Source organism: Brienomyrus brachyistius, chromosome 20, assembly GCF_023856365.1.
Source record: "Brienomyrus brachyistius isolate T26 chromosome 20, BBRACH_0.4, whole genome shotgun sequence".
Taxonomy (NCBI): domain Eukaryota; kingdom Metazoa; phylum Chordata; class Actinopteri; order Osteoglossiformes; family Mormyridae; genus Brienomyrus; species Brienomyrus brachyistius.
Window position 1 is genome coordinate 3273218 of NC_064552.1, and position 16403 is coordinate 3289620.

A 16403-nucleotide genomic window follows, 5' to 3' on the forward strand; every position below is an offset into this window, starting at 1 on the left:
CCGTCACTGATGATATGTGCTGTATTGTTCCTCGCCGTTTGCCCCGTCTTCCCAATAAAACACCGTTTCCTTCATTCTCGCCCGCTTGCCTCATCCTTCCCCGCGTCCAGCCTGCTCGTCTACCCCAGCGATCCTGACAGATACCATAGCGAAAAGTTCAGGAAAACAAGAAAAATTAAATGAATAAATAGATGACAGAACATGGAACACGGAACAACAATTATTATTATTTTTTTAAATTAATTAAATAGGCCTAACAACATATTTGTCAATCAGTTAATCAGATAAAATATAGCCCATTTTATTATAAGCTTTTAGGTCTGGGCTTTTAGCAGACATGAGTAGCTAAGGTAGGGGGCGGCATGGTGGTGCAGTGGTTAGCACTGTTGCCTCACACCTCACACGGAGTTTGCATGTTCTCCTGGGGGGGGGGACTGGGGGGGGAAACCGGAGTACCCGGAGGAAACCGCACGACGACATGGGGAGAACATGCAAACTCCGCACACATGTGAGATTCGAACCCGGGTCCCAGAGGTGTGAGGCAACAGTGCCAACCCCCCCCAGTCCAAAACGAGTATTTCACGAGTATATTACCACTCACCTCACACATCAGTATTTCTATACCAGGGGTGATACCCATATAACATATAACATTAAACGCATTAAAATGTTATGCATAGTTTCTGTAGACCAGTGGCCCCCACTTATTTCCCCCCAAAGGGTAAAATTCTAACAACACAAACCCAAGGGCCACTGCCTCCAATTACATTTATTGAACATTCTCTTGATGTTCCCCTGCTGATTGCATACCATAACAGATTTTTAAAAGACTGTTACACTTCAATCGGTGAGCATTTTGTTCCCGATTTTTAACGGTAAGGGAGTCGATGCTATATATTGCGCAGGAATAAATTGACGTTTGCTATATTAAAATGAAACGTAGACCGTTTTCTGCATTGCATTGTTACAGAAACGCGAGGCGGCGCCGTCTGCCATCAGCATGGGTGTGTTTCGCCGCCCCAAACCGCTCGCAGCGTCTCCTGCATCCTGGGCGCCCCAAACCGCCTTGGGCTCAGAGGTGCAGGGACCCGCGATCATTCAGTCACAGCCTCCGGGTCTCTCCCGCGACAGCATATATATGATGCACAAGTGTGCCAGAGCCGTGAGCGACAGGTACCGGAGGGCGGCCCGGGACGACCACCTGGCTTTGCTGAAGGAGGCGACGCGCAGGGACCTAAAGTGCCCGGGCGAAGACGGCATGACAGCGGCGCTCTGGGCCGCCTATCACGGCAATCTGGCGGCACTGCGCCTCATCGCGGGGAAAGGGTGAGTGTATGGGGGCGCTCAGGGAGCCGAACCGGGCCAGAACCTCCCCCGTCTTTTGGAGGAGCTGCTTGATGATTTTCTCATTCTGCTGTTAGTTTAAGGATCGCACTTTAGTGTCCCGTAATATAATAGGTACATTTTTAATTTGTGACACAACCGCAGAATTTACTTCAAGCAAATAAACTATCGAATAATTATCATTATCCGGAACAGACGGTGGTTAGAACGATGATAAAAATATAGCAAAATGGAAAATCCATTGTGATAATTATTAACTTTAATCACAACGGTTGGAAAGAATGTTTTAGTCATGGTACTAAATATTTTAAGAAGGACAGACATGGATCAGCGTGTTTGCTTTGAATGTTGTACTTAAGTCTGAATTAGTGTTAAATATGGTGAATACAAACAAGTGAGGCGCGTGAGGGTCCATCTCTACTAAAGTCAGCAAGAACCTACGTGGTCAAAACAGGTTAAATAAGGGAGGGAGACTGACCCACATCGCTGAATTATCTAACGCAACCCCCTGCAGATCTATGTTGACGTTTAAAGGCCGTTTTAATAGCGGACGGAAGGGCGATCTGGCTAAATGCACTGGGCACAGCTGGCCGCCTTAACCTGATGGATGTGTTTACTCACACGAGTCCAGGATTTATCATCAACCGTGGAGGACACGATTTCCAATTACTCCCCATGGTGACAAACCACTGGCGTTTGAATTTTAATAGAGAGCAAATTGAGCATAAAGGTGACTTGGTGGGTGGGGCGCCGCCCCCTGTTCCCGTGAGAGGGGACTGTTTGCCTCAGTCTTCTGAAGAAGCATTGAGGTCCTTCTTTCAATGGCCCAATTAAGCCAATTAAACCAACCAATCAGCCAATTAAACCCATGGAAATGATATATATTGTTTCTAGGATATTTATATTGGGTTATGCTTAGTGGGCTTGTAGATCAGGTATGCGCTGCACAGCTCGGGCCTGAAAAAGGTGACTGAGAAGGGCTCTTGGTGTCACGGAGTCGTGACTGCGATAAGGAGGCGCGCAGTAAGTACTGCGATGTGTCACACCTGAGCAGAGGGCCATAGATGCAATTGGTCTCTCGAATGTCACCAGATTGGGGAAAGTGACCTGTACCCCCCTCTTCGTTTGAGAGATCTGGCCGCACCCTTCACAGTGCCTGCCCAGGTGCAAAGCTGGGTGGGCAAATATCAGACGTGGCGATCGCCGACATGGGGGTTTAGGGAGGGTACCTGATTGGGAGAGAGACCCCCCAACACCAAGACCTCAGTACTGTGCCAGCAGTGACCAGCAGAGCCCCTTCTCAGCGCTAAGCTGTATGGAAACAGGAGAGGCTGCATTGCCCAGCGTTTCAAAGGCCAGATAAGTCCACATATCTTCAAGCCAGTTTGGGTTCCTCTGCTTTATCCAAAGAGGTGAAGTGTGGAGAGTCCCCTCCCCCCCCCCCCCCCCTTTGGACCAGCCCTTTCCACACCTAAGTGAGAACATGCGATATCTTTTCACGATCCTGTGACCTCAGATATGACGGGTTTTCCTGTGGTACATAGAGACGAGACAGAAGACGCTGTAAGAAGGTCCCTGCTCATTCTTAAGGGCGGGGCCTGGCAGTGAAAATGGCCGCCGCCTTTCGAGCCTCGACGTGGGACCCTGGCCGCCCTTATCGGCTCCAGCGGCCGATTAATTCTGAGCTTTTTCTTAAGGATCTCCTTAAATATCATCTTTGTGATTGTTGCTCCACCCACACTCCTCCCCCCATTCCCCACCTTGCCTGCACAGGGGTGACCTGGACAAGTGTGACATCTGGGGCAGCACCCCACTCCACCTGGCAGCTGCCAACGGTCACCTGAACTGCGTCTCTTTCCTGGTGTCGTTCGGCATTAATGTCTGGTGCCTGGACAACGATTCCCACACTGCCCTGGAGGTGGCGGCCTCGCGGGGCCACATGAACTGCGTGCGTTACCTGGACTCAGTGGCAGCCAGGCAGGAGGGGCTGAACCCCAAGCTGGTGGGTAAGCTGAAGGAGCGGGCGGAGCGCGCCATGCAGCGCCGGACCCGCGCCGGGCAGGACGCGTGGCATGAGCACCCAGAACTCTTGGAACGTTATGACTATTGGGGTGGGCAAGGTTACCTGAGCTTCTATAGCTACACCAGCAGCAAGACCTTTGGCATCACGACCTCCAGAACCTCCCTTTCCCAGGTCAGCCGACCGCCTACCGTCTGAACCCTCTGCTTACTCTCACCCAGCCTTTTCTGTCACTGGTAATTGCACTGAACATCCAGCAGGGGGAGCCAAAGACACACCACTTGACTCCACAAATGAAGAACATGCGTTCTATGTGTTTTCATGGCAGGGATGTTGATAGGACATGGCCATTTTCTAATTAAATCAGATGTGGAGGGAAGGTCAGTCGCTATGTCGCTCAGTTATCCCCCTGCGTATCCCCCTGCGTATCCCCCTGCGTGTCTCCCTGCGTGTCTCCCTGCGTGTCCCCCTGCGTGTCCCTCTGCGTGTCTCCCTGCGTATCCCCCTGCGTGTCTCCCTGCGTGTCTCCCTGCGTATCCCCCTGTGTGTCTCCCTGCATATCCCCCTGCGTGTCCCCCTGCGTGTCCCCCTGCGTGTCTCCCTGCGTATCCCCCTGCGTGTCCCCCTGCATATCCCCCTGCGTATCCCCCTGCGTGTCCCCCTGCGTGTCTCCCTGCGTATCCCCCTGCGTATTCCCCTGCGTGTCTCCCTGCGTATCCCCCTGCGTATCCCCCTGCGTGTCTCCCTGCGTATCCCCCTGCGTGTCTCCCTGCGTGTCTCCCTGCGTATCCCCCTGCGTATCCCCCTGCGTGTCCCCCTGCGTATCCCCCTGCGTGTCTCCCTGCGTATCCCCCTGCGTGTCTCCCTGCGTGTCTCCCTGCGTATCCCCCTGCGTATCCCCCTGCGTGTCCCCCTGCGTTTTCCCCTGCGTGTCTCCCTGCGTATTCCCCTGCGTATCCCCCTGCGTGTCCCCCTGCGTTTTCCCCTGCGTGTCTCCCTGCGTATCCCCCTGCGTATCCCCCTGCGTGTCTCCCTGCGTATCCCCCTGCGTGTCTCCCTGCGTGTCCCCCTGCGTGTCCCCCTGCGTGTCTCCCTGCATATCCCCCTGCGTATCCCCCTGCGTGTCTCCCTGCATGTCCCCCTGCGTATCCCCCTGCGTGTCTCCCTGCGTGTCCCCCTGCGTATCCCCCTGCGTGTCTCCCTGCGTGTCCCCCTGCGTGCATTTGTTTTTTTTTTTGTGATGCGCCACAGTACACCGTGCACAACAATGAAATGTGTCCCCTGCATTTAACCCATATGTGACTTTTTGTGACGTAGCAGGGGGCAGCTAATTCAGTGCCCGGGGAGCAGTGCTTGGGGGGGGAGGGGGATGGTACTTTGATCAGGGTTCCTCAGTGATGCCTTGCTGGTCGGGGATTCGAACCTGCAATCATTCAATTCCAAGCCCGCATGGGAAGGTCAGAAAGGTCTCTCACTACAAAGTCCTTCATTTTCCAGTCAGCGTTGCCATCTTCCATTTTTCTCTGTTTCCCCTCCTTTGCTTCACAGTAGCTTACAGGCTCACCCCCACTTTTTCAGCGACTATTCATCATAGTAGAATTAGGACTTAATTCGATGGTATAACAGCAGCGTCCCCCAGACAGAGAACCTGCTGCTTCCTGGTCCAGCCCTTTAACCGCCACCTGCTTTGCATGTGTGACTTTTATTGGGTTTTGACTGGAAGCTCAGCCTAGCTGCACTCCTGCCTAGCCGACTCCTTGCCGGTATGTATGTGTGAAAGGAGGAATGTTCCTGTATTTGCAGGAGTACATTGGAATGCTTCTCTTTGCTGATCCCATCCTGCTCTCCTTGACACACACACCACACACACACACACACAGCTTGTATGTCGCTTTAGGCAGAATCATCTACTAAACAAAAATAAATGTAAATGTAAATTCACTTTGCAGCAAGCTGACTCCCCTCCTTTTCTGCAGGCCACCTTGCAGTCTATCGCCAAGGGCAAGGCCAAGATCCAGAAGATTCTGCGGAGGAGGAAGCAGGTGGTGGGGGCCTTTGCTGTGCCTGAGGACTCCCCCTCCCCATCTGGGCTCACCAGTGCATATGATGTCATGTTCCCTTCCCACATGTGCCCCAGGGACTCCCTGTTTCACCCCAGAGCCTGTGACGGGTTCCCCTTTGGTGACAGTGATGTCATGTCCCGCGCCGTGAGTGACCCAGGCGTCTGTGTGGCCGAGCAGGTCGGCTGGCAGGCCAGGATGGACTTGGGCTACGAATCGCTTTTCAACCGGCCCGGACTGGGGACCGTGATGTTCAGACGCACCTACTGCCCTGGTGCGGGGACCGGAGCCACTGTGCTGGGCCGCAGGATGGTGGGGACCGGGCCGGCGCTGCGGCGCTCCCCTAGCCTGGACAGCTACCTCCTGGAGGAGGACCAGAGGGAGGCGCCGTGGGAGTCACGGCTGAGCCTAGGGGAGGATGCCAGCGGTGATGATGCCTCCCCTCTGGAGGCCTTCCTGGTTGCATGGGGAGCCAGTGAATTCCTGCCCGTGTTCCAGCAGGAGAAGATCACCCTGGATGTCCTGCTGCTTTCCTCCGACCACGACCTCGAGGGAGTCGACATCCCACTGGGACCCCGTCGGAAAATCATGGAAGGTTGCCGACGGAGACAAGAGGCACTGCAGGACCCTGGCGAACTAAAGGACACAAAACTGTGAGGAGTGTGTGTCTGTGTGTGTGTGTCTGTGTGTGGATTAGGGTTAATGTCTCCCACAGTGTAATAAAATAAAATGTTTCTTATGTTGTGGGGACCATATTTCAGGTCCCCATAAATACCTGTGAATGCTGCCAAAAAAATAGAAATGCCAAGTCTCGCATTTAGTTTGCTTACTTATGGTTAGGGTTAGGGTTAGGTAGGGGTTAGGTTAGGGTTAGGGTTAGGTAGGGGTTAGGTTAGGGTTAGGTAGGAGTTATGTTAGGGTTAGGTAGAGATTAGGTTAAGGTTAGGGTTAGGTAGGGGTTAGGTTAGGGTTAGGGTTAGGTAGAGGTTAGGTTAGGGTTAGGTAGGGGTTAAGATCGTCATGTTGGGATTAGTGTTTTATCCAAGCCCTCTGGTGGACATGACAGCACCCAGGTCCCCTCAAAGACCTTTAACTATCTCATATATCTTCAGATGCATTGGATCACACAGCAGGGAGCTCTGTGCACATTAGAATCAAATGAATTTATTATTATTAAAAGCGCATGCAAGTGTTTTATTTGTAGTCTTTACCCTACAGTTTGGTCTGTGTATGTGTTTGCCTGGAGGGGGGTCATCTGTACGAGGTCGACTGGAGTTCAGATGCCACCCCCCAACACTGGCTCCACCCATTTCGATTGTTTAGCGGTAACTGGAAGCGTCTTCGGCTGAATCGCTGCCCACGGTCACGGGTGGGACTGCGGATCCGATGCAGAATCTTACAAAACCCAGGGCTGTCGTTATTGGTCAATGTACATCAATAATCGAGCAATCTATGGAATAACCTGACGGTCCATCGAGTAAGCGCATGTAATGCAACAGATACATTGCATTTGCCACAAGGCAGGACCCATCCAGCCATTGCAGGGTCACGCACACGGTCAATTTAAGACATTTAAGTTGCATGTTTCTGAACAGCGGAAGGAAACCGGAGACTCTGCCAATAAGCCACGCCCCCACACGGGGGTGAACTAACTCCACACACAGTCACTTAGTTTTCACTGTCATCTGCTATGCACTGACTCCCTTCTGCCATATCAATAAGGAAATCTTTTTGACAGCTCTAATGTGAAGGGCTACAACACATCAAGGTCACAGTGATGGGCAGGGAGATGCCATGTTGGTCACATGATACTGTCTCTGTCATGTGATGCCATGTTGGTCACCTGACGTCAGTGCTGGCCGAGTTTCCTGCCTCTTCTAACCTAGTCCCCGTGCCCCAGCTTTCCCGCACTCAGCACTAATATGCTGTTCTTTCTCCTGTCCATGTGTTCAAACGGTTATTTAAGTTCTGACCGCCGCATGCTTACACAGAGGCACAAATGAGGTGAGCGATGTAACCCTGTGCCCGTACGCCGTTGGGATGCCACGCTGTCGAAGCGGGCAGGCGCTGACTCAGCATTAGGCAGTGAGGTGACTTCGCCTCACCGATGGCCTCACCGATGGCCTCACCGATGGCCTCACCGATGGCCCAGGGCATGGTGCTCGGTCCTCATTCATAAGGTGGTGTTTTTGCAGGCTCCACACCTTTGATCCGCCCCCTATCTTCTTCACCTTCACCCTTTTACTCGTCCTCTCTGCTCCTGCCAGTATTTCTGCACATTAAAGTAAAAAAAAAAAAAAAAAAACTCGTGAGAAGGTGATGACTGTCTTTCTCGTTCAGGCGTAACCTGAGCTGTGATGTTACTCCAGGGACTGGCTAACCCAAATCGTACGTCGCTTTGGATAAAAGCCTCTGATAAGTGAATTAAAGGAAAATATTGTTCAGAGATGGGAAGGTAGTGGATGATGTTGCGATTTCAAACATTTTTATGTAATTTTATGACCAGGAGCTTGAAAGCAGTTTGGAAGCAAATATGATCTCCAAGTGTAGACTGTTCATGTTTGCCGCGGCCTTTGTGACCAGTTAATGTCACTGTATCAAATGTCTTTTGTTATAGCAAATGAAGAGGAGCGCTTATTGTTCTGTTTTCCAAACTGCTAAAGGGGAAAAAAAGACTGTACAGCAACAAACTATCCCCCGATTGGTCAGAATTTATTAGCCCCTCCCCCAATTTTGGACCTGGGTCTCAGGGGTCAGGCAGGAGGGCTGGTTGCCATGGCACTTTTGCTCTTAATACCAGTGAGTGGATTTGGATATCCCCCTGTGCCTCCTGCCCACGAGGGGGGTCTCTCGCTTGGCACTGGGCCAAAGGTGTCCATCCCGTCACATGACGCCAGGCTGCTCTCTGTCTCATTTTCCTTCTTTCAGTCCAGCCTCCCCTCCCTGCTGAAAGAAACTGTTCCCCCCCCGAAGGAGTTTCTGCAGGTCCTCTCCTCCTTGTCCCCTGTCCCTCCCACTTTCCAGGCTGTCTGCCAAGGAGAGGAGGATGAAGGGAGGAGAGGGGAGTGGGCGGGTGGAGTGGGGGGAGGCACATGCAGTATTCATGAGGGGCTCAGGATCGATGGGGGGGGGGGGTGGAGGGGTAGCAAAACTGGTCCTGCAGATGGACGGAGCTCTCAGCACGTGCTCTGTACGTGAAGAGGGAGGAATCCGCAGCGTCCCTCACTGCGCAAGGTTCTGGGAGGACAGCCGAGCTCCCTGCAGAGCCGGATCTGCTCACCGGCGGGGGCTTTGCAGTGCGGCCTTGGCTGGTGGGGGAGGGGGAGCCACGCTCCGTGCTCCTGTCAGATACCGCGCCGCTGCCGGGACGTCTGTGCCGTCGCCAGCGCTCACATACGCAAGGACAGCGCGCTGCGCTGAGCATGCAGAACGTTCCAGAAGAGTGTCGCCGGGATGCGGTCGATGACCCCTGGGAGGATGGCGAGCGGACCCCGTTCCAGCATGGGGGGGCCCCGGGGGAGGGCAAGGTGGCGGAGGCGGCCGATCGCGAGTCGCTGATGATGGAGCTAACCCGACAGGTGCAGACGGTCGTCCGCCGGAGCAGCTGGTGGGAGAGGCGGGGACTCGACTGTGCCATTCTGACTGCGGCGTTCATCTGCTTGCCGCCAGGTAGGACCCCCTGCCCCACCCCCCACATTCCAGCACTGAAGCGAAGGTCACAGGTAGGCAGGATGTATATCCTTAAGCATTATTTGGTTACCAGGGGTGACGTATGAAGTATAGGTCTGCAGTACAACAATGTCAGTACGCAGTCCGCTTCTGGTCTCACTGGGACACTCTGGGTCTAATATAATTCTGTGGTAACGCAGCTTGATGCACCGGGTGGGTAGGGGGACAGAAATCCATCTCTATTTAGTCTCTGGGGTATCATCCTTCTGTCCGGTGCTATTTCAGGTCGTAACGTGAGTCCTGAAATGTAGCTGTGCTCCTGCGTTGGTGTAGGAGCAGCGCTGGATGTTCTGTTCGCGGCGGCGGCCCGGGCTCCCGTGTGAGAGCCGGACAGAGAGGCTCGGGGACTCCGGGGACTCGCCGGCTCTCCTGCAGAGGGATGTTTGGGAATAATTTTTGGAAAGCCAGGAAACGCAGGCTTCCAGCTCCACCTCAGACTCTCTCAAGTTCTCATAGATAGGACTGAGTCCCTCTGCACCCCCCCCCCCCACTTGTCCACCTGACAGGCTCCCGTGAAAATCCCAGATGCTGGGACAAGCATGCAATACCCAGCCTTAAAAGGGTGTGTGTGTGTGTGTGCACGTGTCTGTCTGTGTGTGTGTGTGTCCGTGTGTGTGTTTGTGTGTGTGTGTTTGTGTGTGTCCGTGTCTGTCTGTCTGTGTGTGACTGTCTGTATGTCTGTGTGTGTGTGTGTCCGTCCGTGTGTGTGTTTGTGTGTGTGTGTGTGTGTGCATGTGTGCACGTGTCTGTCTGTCTGTATGTTTTTGCGTGTCTCTTAAGTAGAAGGTTAGGTGGGAATTATCTCTTTTGTTTATTAAAATATAGATAAAACATTAAGCTCAATCTAATGTAGAAACTCATGCATTGTTCCCAACCTACTGTGCCCTGAGGAGATGCCCACTGAAAGCACAGTGAAATACTGTAGCATGAGACTATCTTCCAACCACTTATGTTATGCTAGCCTTGAAGCTGGGAGGATGTGACCCTGTTCCTCTGGCTGTTCTGCAGTTAAACTCCCAGTTCCAGGCCAACAAAACCTGCTGTCCGTCTGTGAGAGACCACATCACATCCCTACTCTTTCCTGGGCATCTTCCCTCTTCTTCTGATGACATGTGTGTCCCTCTACACCACATCTCCACATACATCTGCCCATCTCTGTTCCAGCCTTCCTGCTGCTGAGCTCTTCCCAGATCCTGCTGTTTTCCCTGGGGATGCTGCTGATGGGGGCGGCACACGCCGTCATCACCGTGAAGGGCACCCACCTGGCCAGCCACGGGGCCCTAAGCGAGTCCCAGGCCTGGGGGGAGTTCTGGGCCGTCTTCTTCATCGAGGTGAGCAGAAGGATTAGACCGGCAGCAAAGGGAGCCGTGAGGCTGGCCCTCCACTGTCTCCCAGTTACAGTTTTAAATGGTCTGATGGCACAAATGGCTGATGATCTGAGTTCAGTGCCCACTGCTGCCGGAATGTTCTGAATATGGAGAAGACACAACCTTTCCATTAAGAAAAGGGCTCTCTGTTAGCTAAACTGTTTATATCTAATAATTATTCTTTCTCGTTTTTTGTTTTTTTTTTTTGGGGGGGGGGGGGGCGGTTGGTGTGTAACTCTGTCTGTTGGGGTGTGTGCCTGTGATTAGAAGGTCATTAGTTTGAATCCCAGGGCTGGTTGGCTGGTGCCGACGTTGAGCTCCAGAGCTCAGCCCGTACCCCCCAGCTCCAGGGGATCTGCATGCTGGTCAATCCTGCGCTCTGACCCACATATTTCCTCTCACCTGTCTATGTAGTGCTGTGCTTAGAATGATCTATCCACTGCTGTGCAGCCCAGCTGATCCCACTGGCTCCCGTCAAAGTCCGGGGTTCATCTCTGCATGTTAGTCTGTGTGGGGGCGTGGCTTACCTCACAGCTGTTGTGTTGATCTGTGAGCTACAGAAAATCAGACACAGTCTCCATCCGGTCTCTATTTTTACTTCAAAGCCTCCGTCTATTTGTCAGCTGTAGTATCATTATAATCCTTGTTGTCTCTGTCGGCTTCCTCTCGTCTCATTATAATGTCTGTCCTTGTGTGTCTGCCTACATGTCTGTCTGTTTCTCTGTCCGTCTACCTACCTGCCTGTCCATCTGTCTGCCTGTCTGTCCGTCCGTCCATCTGTCTGCCTGTCCATCTGTCTGCCTGCCTGTCCGTCTGTCTATCATTACTTCCAGTGTATCTGTCTGCATGTCCTGAGGCTAATTCCCACCTGAGTGTCCCTCTCTCTCCAGGTATGCGGCTCCTTCACAGCCAGGGTGGGGGTCCATGCCCACGTGAAGATGCACCACGCTCACACCAATGTCATCGGCCTGGGCGACTCCAGCACCTGGCGCCTGCCCTTCCTGCCACGCAGCATTTACCTGTTCGTCGCCCCCCTGGCCGTGCCCATCATCACCCCCGTGGTGGCGCTAGGTACCAGCAGGGGGCGTCTGTGCAATATGGTGGGGAGGTAGTGAATGTAAGGAGGTGATGTCGCACTGTGGCACATGTTTAATTCAGGCCACAGAAGTGAATTATAGCTGGCTTATTTACTTTTATTGTGCCCAGTGTGCTCATGCAGTTTATTATAAAAGAGCATAATTTTGTAATTCAATTGATTCTTAGTAACATGTTTCTAAAATACAAAGGAAACCAGGAGACAATGTAAGCGAGGATATGTAACAGCGAGCCAGACATTTATTACACACGATTTGTTAGGGAGGGGGAGCATTAGAGGGGCCATAATTCATACAGGGGGCTCAACCAATGATAAGGCAGTGAGTGCCAGGGGAGGGGGCACTCCAGGGGCCAATCAGCTTTCTGCTGGGCCCAGTGCCCCTGTATACGTTCCTCGTACAGCTTGAGGTCTAGGTCATTAAATGCCGTTGCTCATTGCTCGGGTTCGTGTGTGGGGGGGGGGGGGGTGCAAACAGCGCAGGGGGCTGTGTTGACCTTTGTACCCATCCCATGCATCCTCAGGCGAGAGCTCAGTGCTCAGATATCCATAAAATGGCTTCCCACCTCCGTTGGCACTCCAGGCAATAAGTGGAATGCAGAGAGCTGGCCTCGGCCCCCAGCGCTCCTCCATCCTGACCTCCTTGCCCTCCATCCTGCCCCCCTAGGCCAGCTGAGACGCCAGTCTGCAGCCCAGTCCCTGCGCACAGTCCTGATGGTGGCTCTGGGGCTCTACTCCCAGTACTGGCTGCTGCTCAACGCCTCTGGATTCCGGTCTCCGGGCGGCGCTCTCCTCTGCATGCTCGTCTGCCGGGCTTTGTTCTCTGTGCCCTACATCCACGTCAACATCTTCCAGGTGGGCAGCTAGTCCTGGTCACCGTGGTTAGCTCCTGGTTACTGGGAGCTGTGCAGCGGTATGTCAGTGTCCCAGCCAGCGGTAATGTCATTTTTGGTGGAGATCTTCCTCCTCACTCTTATGTCCCAGCTTTCCGGTCCTTTTCCTTGAAGCTTTTTTCCCACAGCTCAGATGCTGGGCTCAGCATCACCACCCTGGAATTTCCACGCCGGGCTTTCAGACTAAACTCCATTGTACACGCTTGTGTATTTCTGCAGCTTCAAAACGCTGAGCAGAAAAACATTCCCCTTGATCTGGAAACAAGACGCTTTAGAAGAATCAGTCATTGTTTGGGACCAGAGCGACAGAGGGGAACTATCCCGCTGTGTGTGTGTGTGTGTGTGTGTGTGCCTGTATACGTGTATGTATGTCACCATGGCAACCATCCAGCAGCCTGCTGGCTTGATCTCTGCACCAACTGTGTGCGTGTGTTTCCTTGTGAGATACGTGCGCATGCTTGGATGTTTGTGTGTGTGAGTGTATTAGATGTGTGTGTGATATTTCCATGACACACTCTCATGCAGCCCCTGGGCTTGCCCTCCTCATTGCACCTCCTCCCATCCCCCTCCTTCTCCTTTTGCCTCCGTTCTCGCAGCACATCGGCCTGTCCATGTTCTCCCCGACCAACCGACCAAAGCGGATCTACCAGATGACCTACGGGGTCCTGAATCTGCCCCGAAACCCGCTGTTGGACTGGACCTTCGGCCACTCGCTCATCAGCTGCCACGTGGAGCACCACCTCTTCCCCTCCCTGTCCGACAACATGTGTCTGAAGGTAGGGCGCCCCCTACAGTCTGAAGCTGCACCTGCATTCCGGATGAAGCTCTTGTGTGTCTGCGGTTCAGATTTCCATGGTCTCTTGGTAGATTAAGGGTGCAACAGCAGATGGTTGAAGCAAAGATCTGCACGGCAGGAACTGAGACTCGAGGCTAGGAACCTACCCTAGGATGCACAGGGCTCCTGGCCATCATCGTGCCGGATGGGATGGCAGACCATCACAGAAAGAGACACCATCATTTAGAAACACCATTTCACAGTAATGAGACCAAGCTGGGTAGCAGAGAGGCAACAGTTAAGCTCTCTGGGCTGCTGTCAGCCAAAAGCACACCCACATCTCACTGCAGCAGCAATAGCCTTATGTCAGCATCTTTTTAAACTTTGATTTTTCAACTGCTCAGATGCTACTTTGAACTCGCTGCTGAAAAGCAAGCATGCGAGAGGCAGCTCAACCTCCTCGGAATTTATTACCAGGCATCATGGCCTCGCTGTTTCAAAATCAATCCCCCACCATTCCTTTTCAGTTTCAGGAGTTGGTCCGGCCATTCACAGTCCTCCTCTACAAAGTTACACTCAGCCGTGTTGATTCTTTACTATTCAGTTAAAACCAGGCCCAGAGAGGCTACCAGATCATGGAGTGCAGTGCTAATCATCACATCGCTATGGATACAGCTGGCAACTGTTGCTTAGCAACTACACCTTCTTGGTTAGAATTTGAAAGGTAGAATTTTTAATTACGAAATCGTAATTAAAAGTACCATCGTGTCGATGAAGTATAAAAGATAATAAAAGTAAAATTGTATATCTGTGTACAGTGAAGTGGAATCGAGGGAAATGTAGGATTCGGTCACATTGATGGGGTTCCAGGTGTTTAGATCTGCGATGGAGTCTAGTCTCATTCCAGAAGGTTCTCTTTCTTTGGCAGATCTTTGGTTACTTTGTTCTTCTTTGTTAACAGAAATGACTCCTGCTGCTTCAGTCCGACATCTCAGGCTTACACTTCCTGAGCTTCGGGCCAAGGTTCTGCCCTGATTAATACGTACTAAGTGTTGGTCAGAACAGAGAGTCTGGCTCCTGCTACTAATGAAAGGCGTATAGGAACTGCTGAGCAAGGGCTCTGAGGAAATCAATCACTCGCAAATTCGATACTGAAAAGCCAGAGAAGCTGAGTGGTCTGCATTGTCCTCCCTTACGTGTGATATTCCCTCTGTTCTGTTTACCCCCACCCCCCCCCCCCCAGGTGAAACCCATCGTGTCTAAATACTTAAAGGAGAAGAAGCTGCCATATCAGGAGGACAGCTACCTGTCACGGCTGCACCTGTTCTTCCACAAGTACCAGGAGCTGATGGTGTTTGCACCCCCCATCACAGAGCTGGTCGGTGTGCAGTAGGAGCATAGGGTCTCGCCCCTGCCAGGGTACAGAAATAGCACAAGCAATGAATGTAGCTCAGACTGAATCCAAAAGACTAACACGAACTCTTAACAGCAGACTGCTGGAGCCCGCCGATTCGTCCACAGTGCTGCCCAATTACACATTTTCTTCACTGGGGTCCTTTAGGATGTTGATACCTGCTGTTGCCTTTTATCGACAGCGGCTTGTCTTCCTTATGCTTGAGTGTCAGTCATGTGACACGGGCGACTGCTACATCCATTTGTCTTCCTGTTGCTGGTCTTCTAGTTTAGAACCTTCTTGGCTTGAGGCTTTCTTGGAGAAATACTTCACACTAAGAGAATGAGAAGATGTAGAGTGTTGACTGTGGTTTATCTAGGCAGGGTAACGGCGTTCTGGGATCCCACCCGCACCTTTGGCCACAGTGAAATGCTGCTTTCACATACTAATCTGCACTTTGATCAGCAGCAGAGCTTCATTTCTCGCTTGGTGTTTTATTTACGCAGAGCACAGACGTGCTGAACGATCAGCCTTCGGCATGAAAAGCAAGCACAGCAGACGGCTATGTGCTAAACTATGACGGCGATGTCCGCAAACTTCATTAAACGATGTCGACTACGTAACCACTAAGTTACACGCAAGAGCTTTAATTATCCCAGAAATGTTTAGCTTTTACTAGATCTACAGCTATAAAGAGAAAATATACTAATTCAGATAAATTAATCGTGTTGTGTAATACATTTTCAACGATGACCACTGGATTAATGCACTAACGAGCTGAAAATTTTTAAGACTAATTTGTCTATCTTAAACAACTGTATGTTTTCGACAGTAATTAAACTAAATAAACATTTAAATCTATTCTGTCTGTTTTCATCAATTGTCATGCGATGTTTAATGGCATCCAACATAGTATAAGTAGGGATTTAGTATGGATACTTAAGTCCAGGAAATTTTCATTACTTAGCTTTTTTGCATTCTTTTGTTTAACGTAACAAAGCTGACAAACTGGTAGTACCCCAGAATTGTGTCCCATTTCCTGACCATGGTTATTGGTTAGATGATGGATGGATGGATGGATGGATGGATGGATGGATGGATGGATGGATGGATGGATGGATGGACAACAAGAAAAGTCACATTTTCGTGTTCGGTAGACAAAAAAAAAACGGACATAATGGAGTAGTAATACAATAAAAATGTCAACATTCTCATTTACAGTTTCATCTTGATCATTATCGGGTGACATTAAAATGAGCAGATTACATCATATTTGTATAACGAGACCAACGTCTTCATGTGTTTCAGCGATTGGCCATTAAACAAAGTTCACTTGCTCTGGGTGAAACCTACATCATTAAAGACAGATAAAATAAAATAAAAAAGGGAATTTAAACGTCTTCACCAGGGGTCAGTGTTGAGCACCTGAATTAAGCAGCAGCAAAGACCATAACTCAGAGAGGGTAACCTTATCTATCAGTGGGCCTGATGCGTTTCATAGATCAAAATTAATATATTTTTGGCTCATTTGCTTTCAAGGATACACCTGTACAGCTTTAGAGGTTTCATAACAAAAATTATTACTTAGTCCGTTTACAAATAATATATATCACATTAGAAACAGCTAGAAGTAAAACATTTATTTCAAGTAGTAACTGAAATCCCAGTGATAAACTGAAACCCAGATTATAGCTCGGAAAGAGCTGTTCTGAGTGAAAAAGCTCATTGA

General features: G+C 51.2%; 2 protein-coding genes across 2 annotated transcripts; both read left to right on the forward strand.

Moving 5' to 3' along the window:
• The first annotated feature begins 1089 nt into the window (after nt 1–1089).
• On the forward strand, nt 1090–6081 carry LOC125716072 (Usher syndrome type-1G protein-like). The gene is made up of 4 exons (XM_048988307.1): nt 1090–1326; nt 3118–3538; nt 3732–4559; nt 5314–6081. Exons 1-4 carry the CDS (start codon nt 1139–1141, stop codon nt 6079–6081), a joined length of 2205 nt encoding a protein of 734 aa, XP_048844264.1. The 5' UTR covers nt 1090–1138.
• A 2498-nt stretch (nt 6082–8579) lies between these two features.
• fads6 (fatty acid desaturase 6) lies at nt 8580–15535 on the forward strand. Its single transcript, XM_048988241.1, has 6 exons — nt 8580–9093; nt 10318–10484; nt 11411–11591; nt 12281–12468; nt 13103–13282; nt 14525–15535. Exons 1-6 carry the CDS (start codon nt 8847–8849, stop codon nt 14672–14674), a joined length of 1113 nt encoding a protein of 370 aa, XP_048844198.1. The 5' UTR covers nt 8580–8846; the 3' UTR covers nt 14675–15535.
• Nucleotides 15536–16403: the final 868 nt, after the last annotated feature.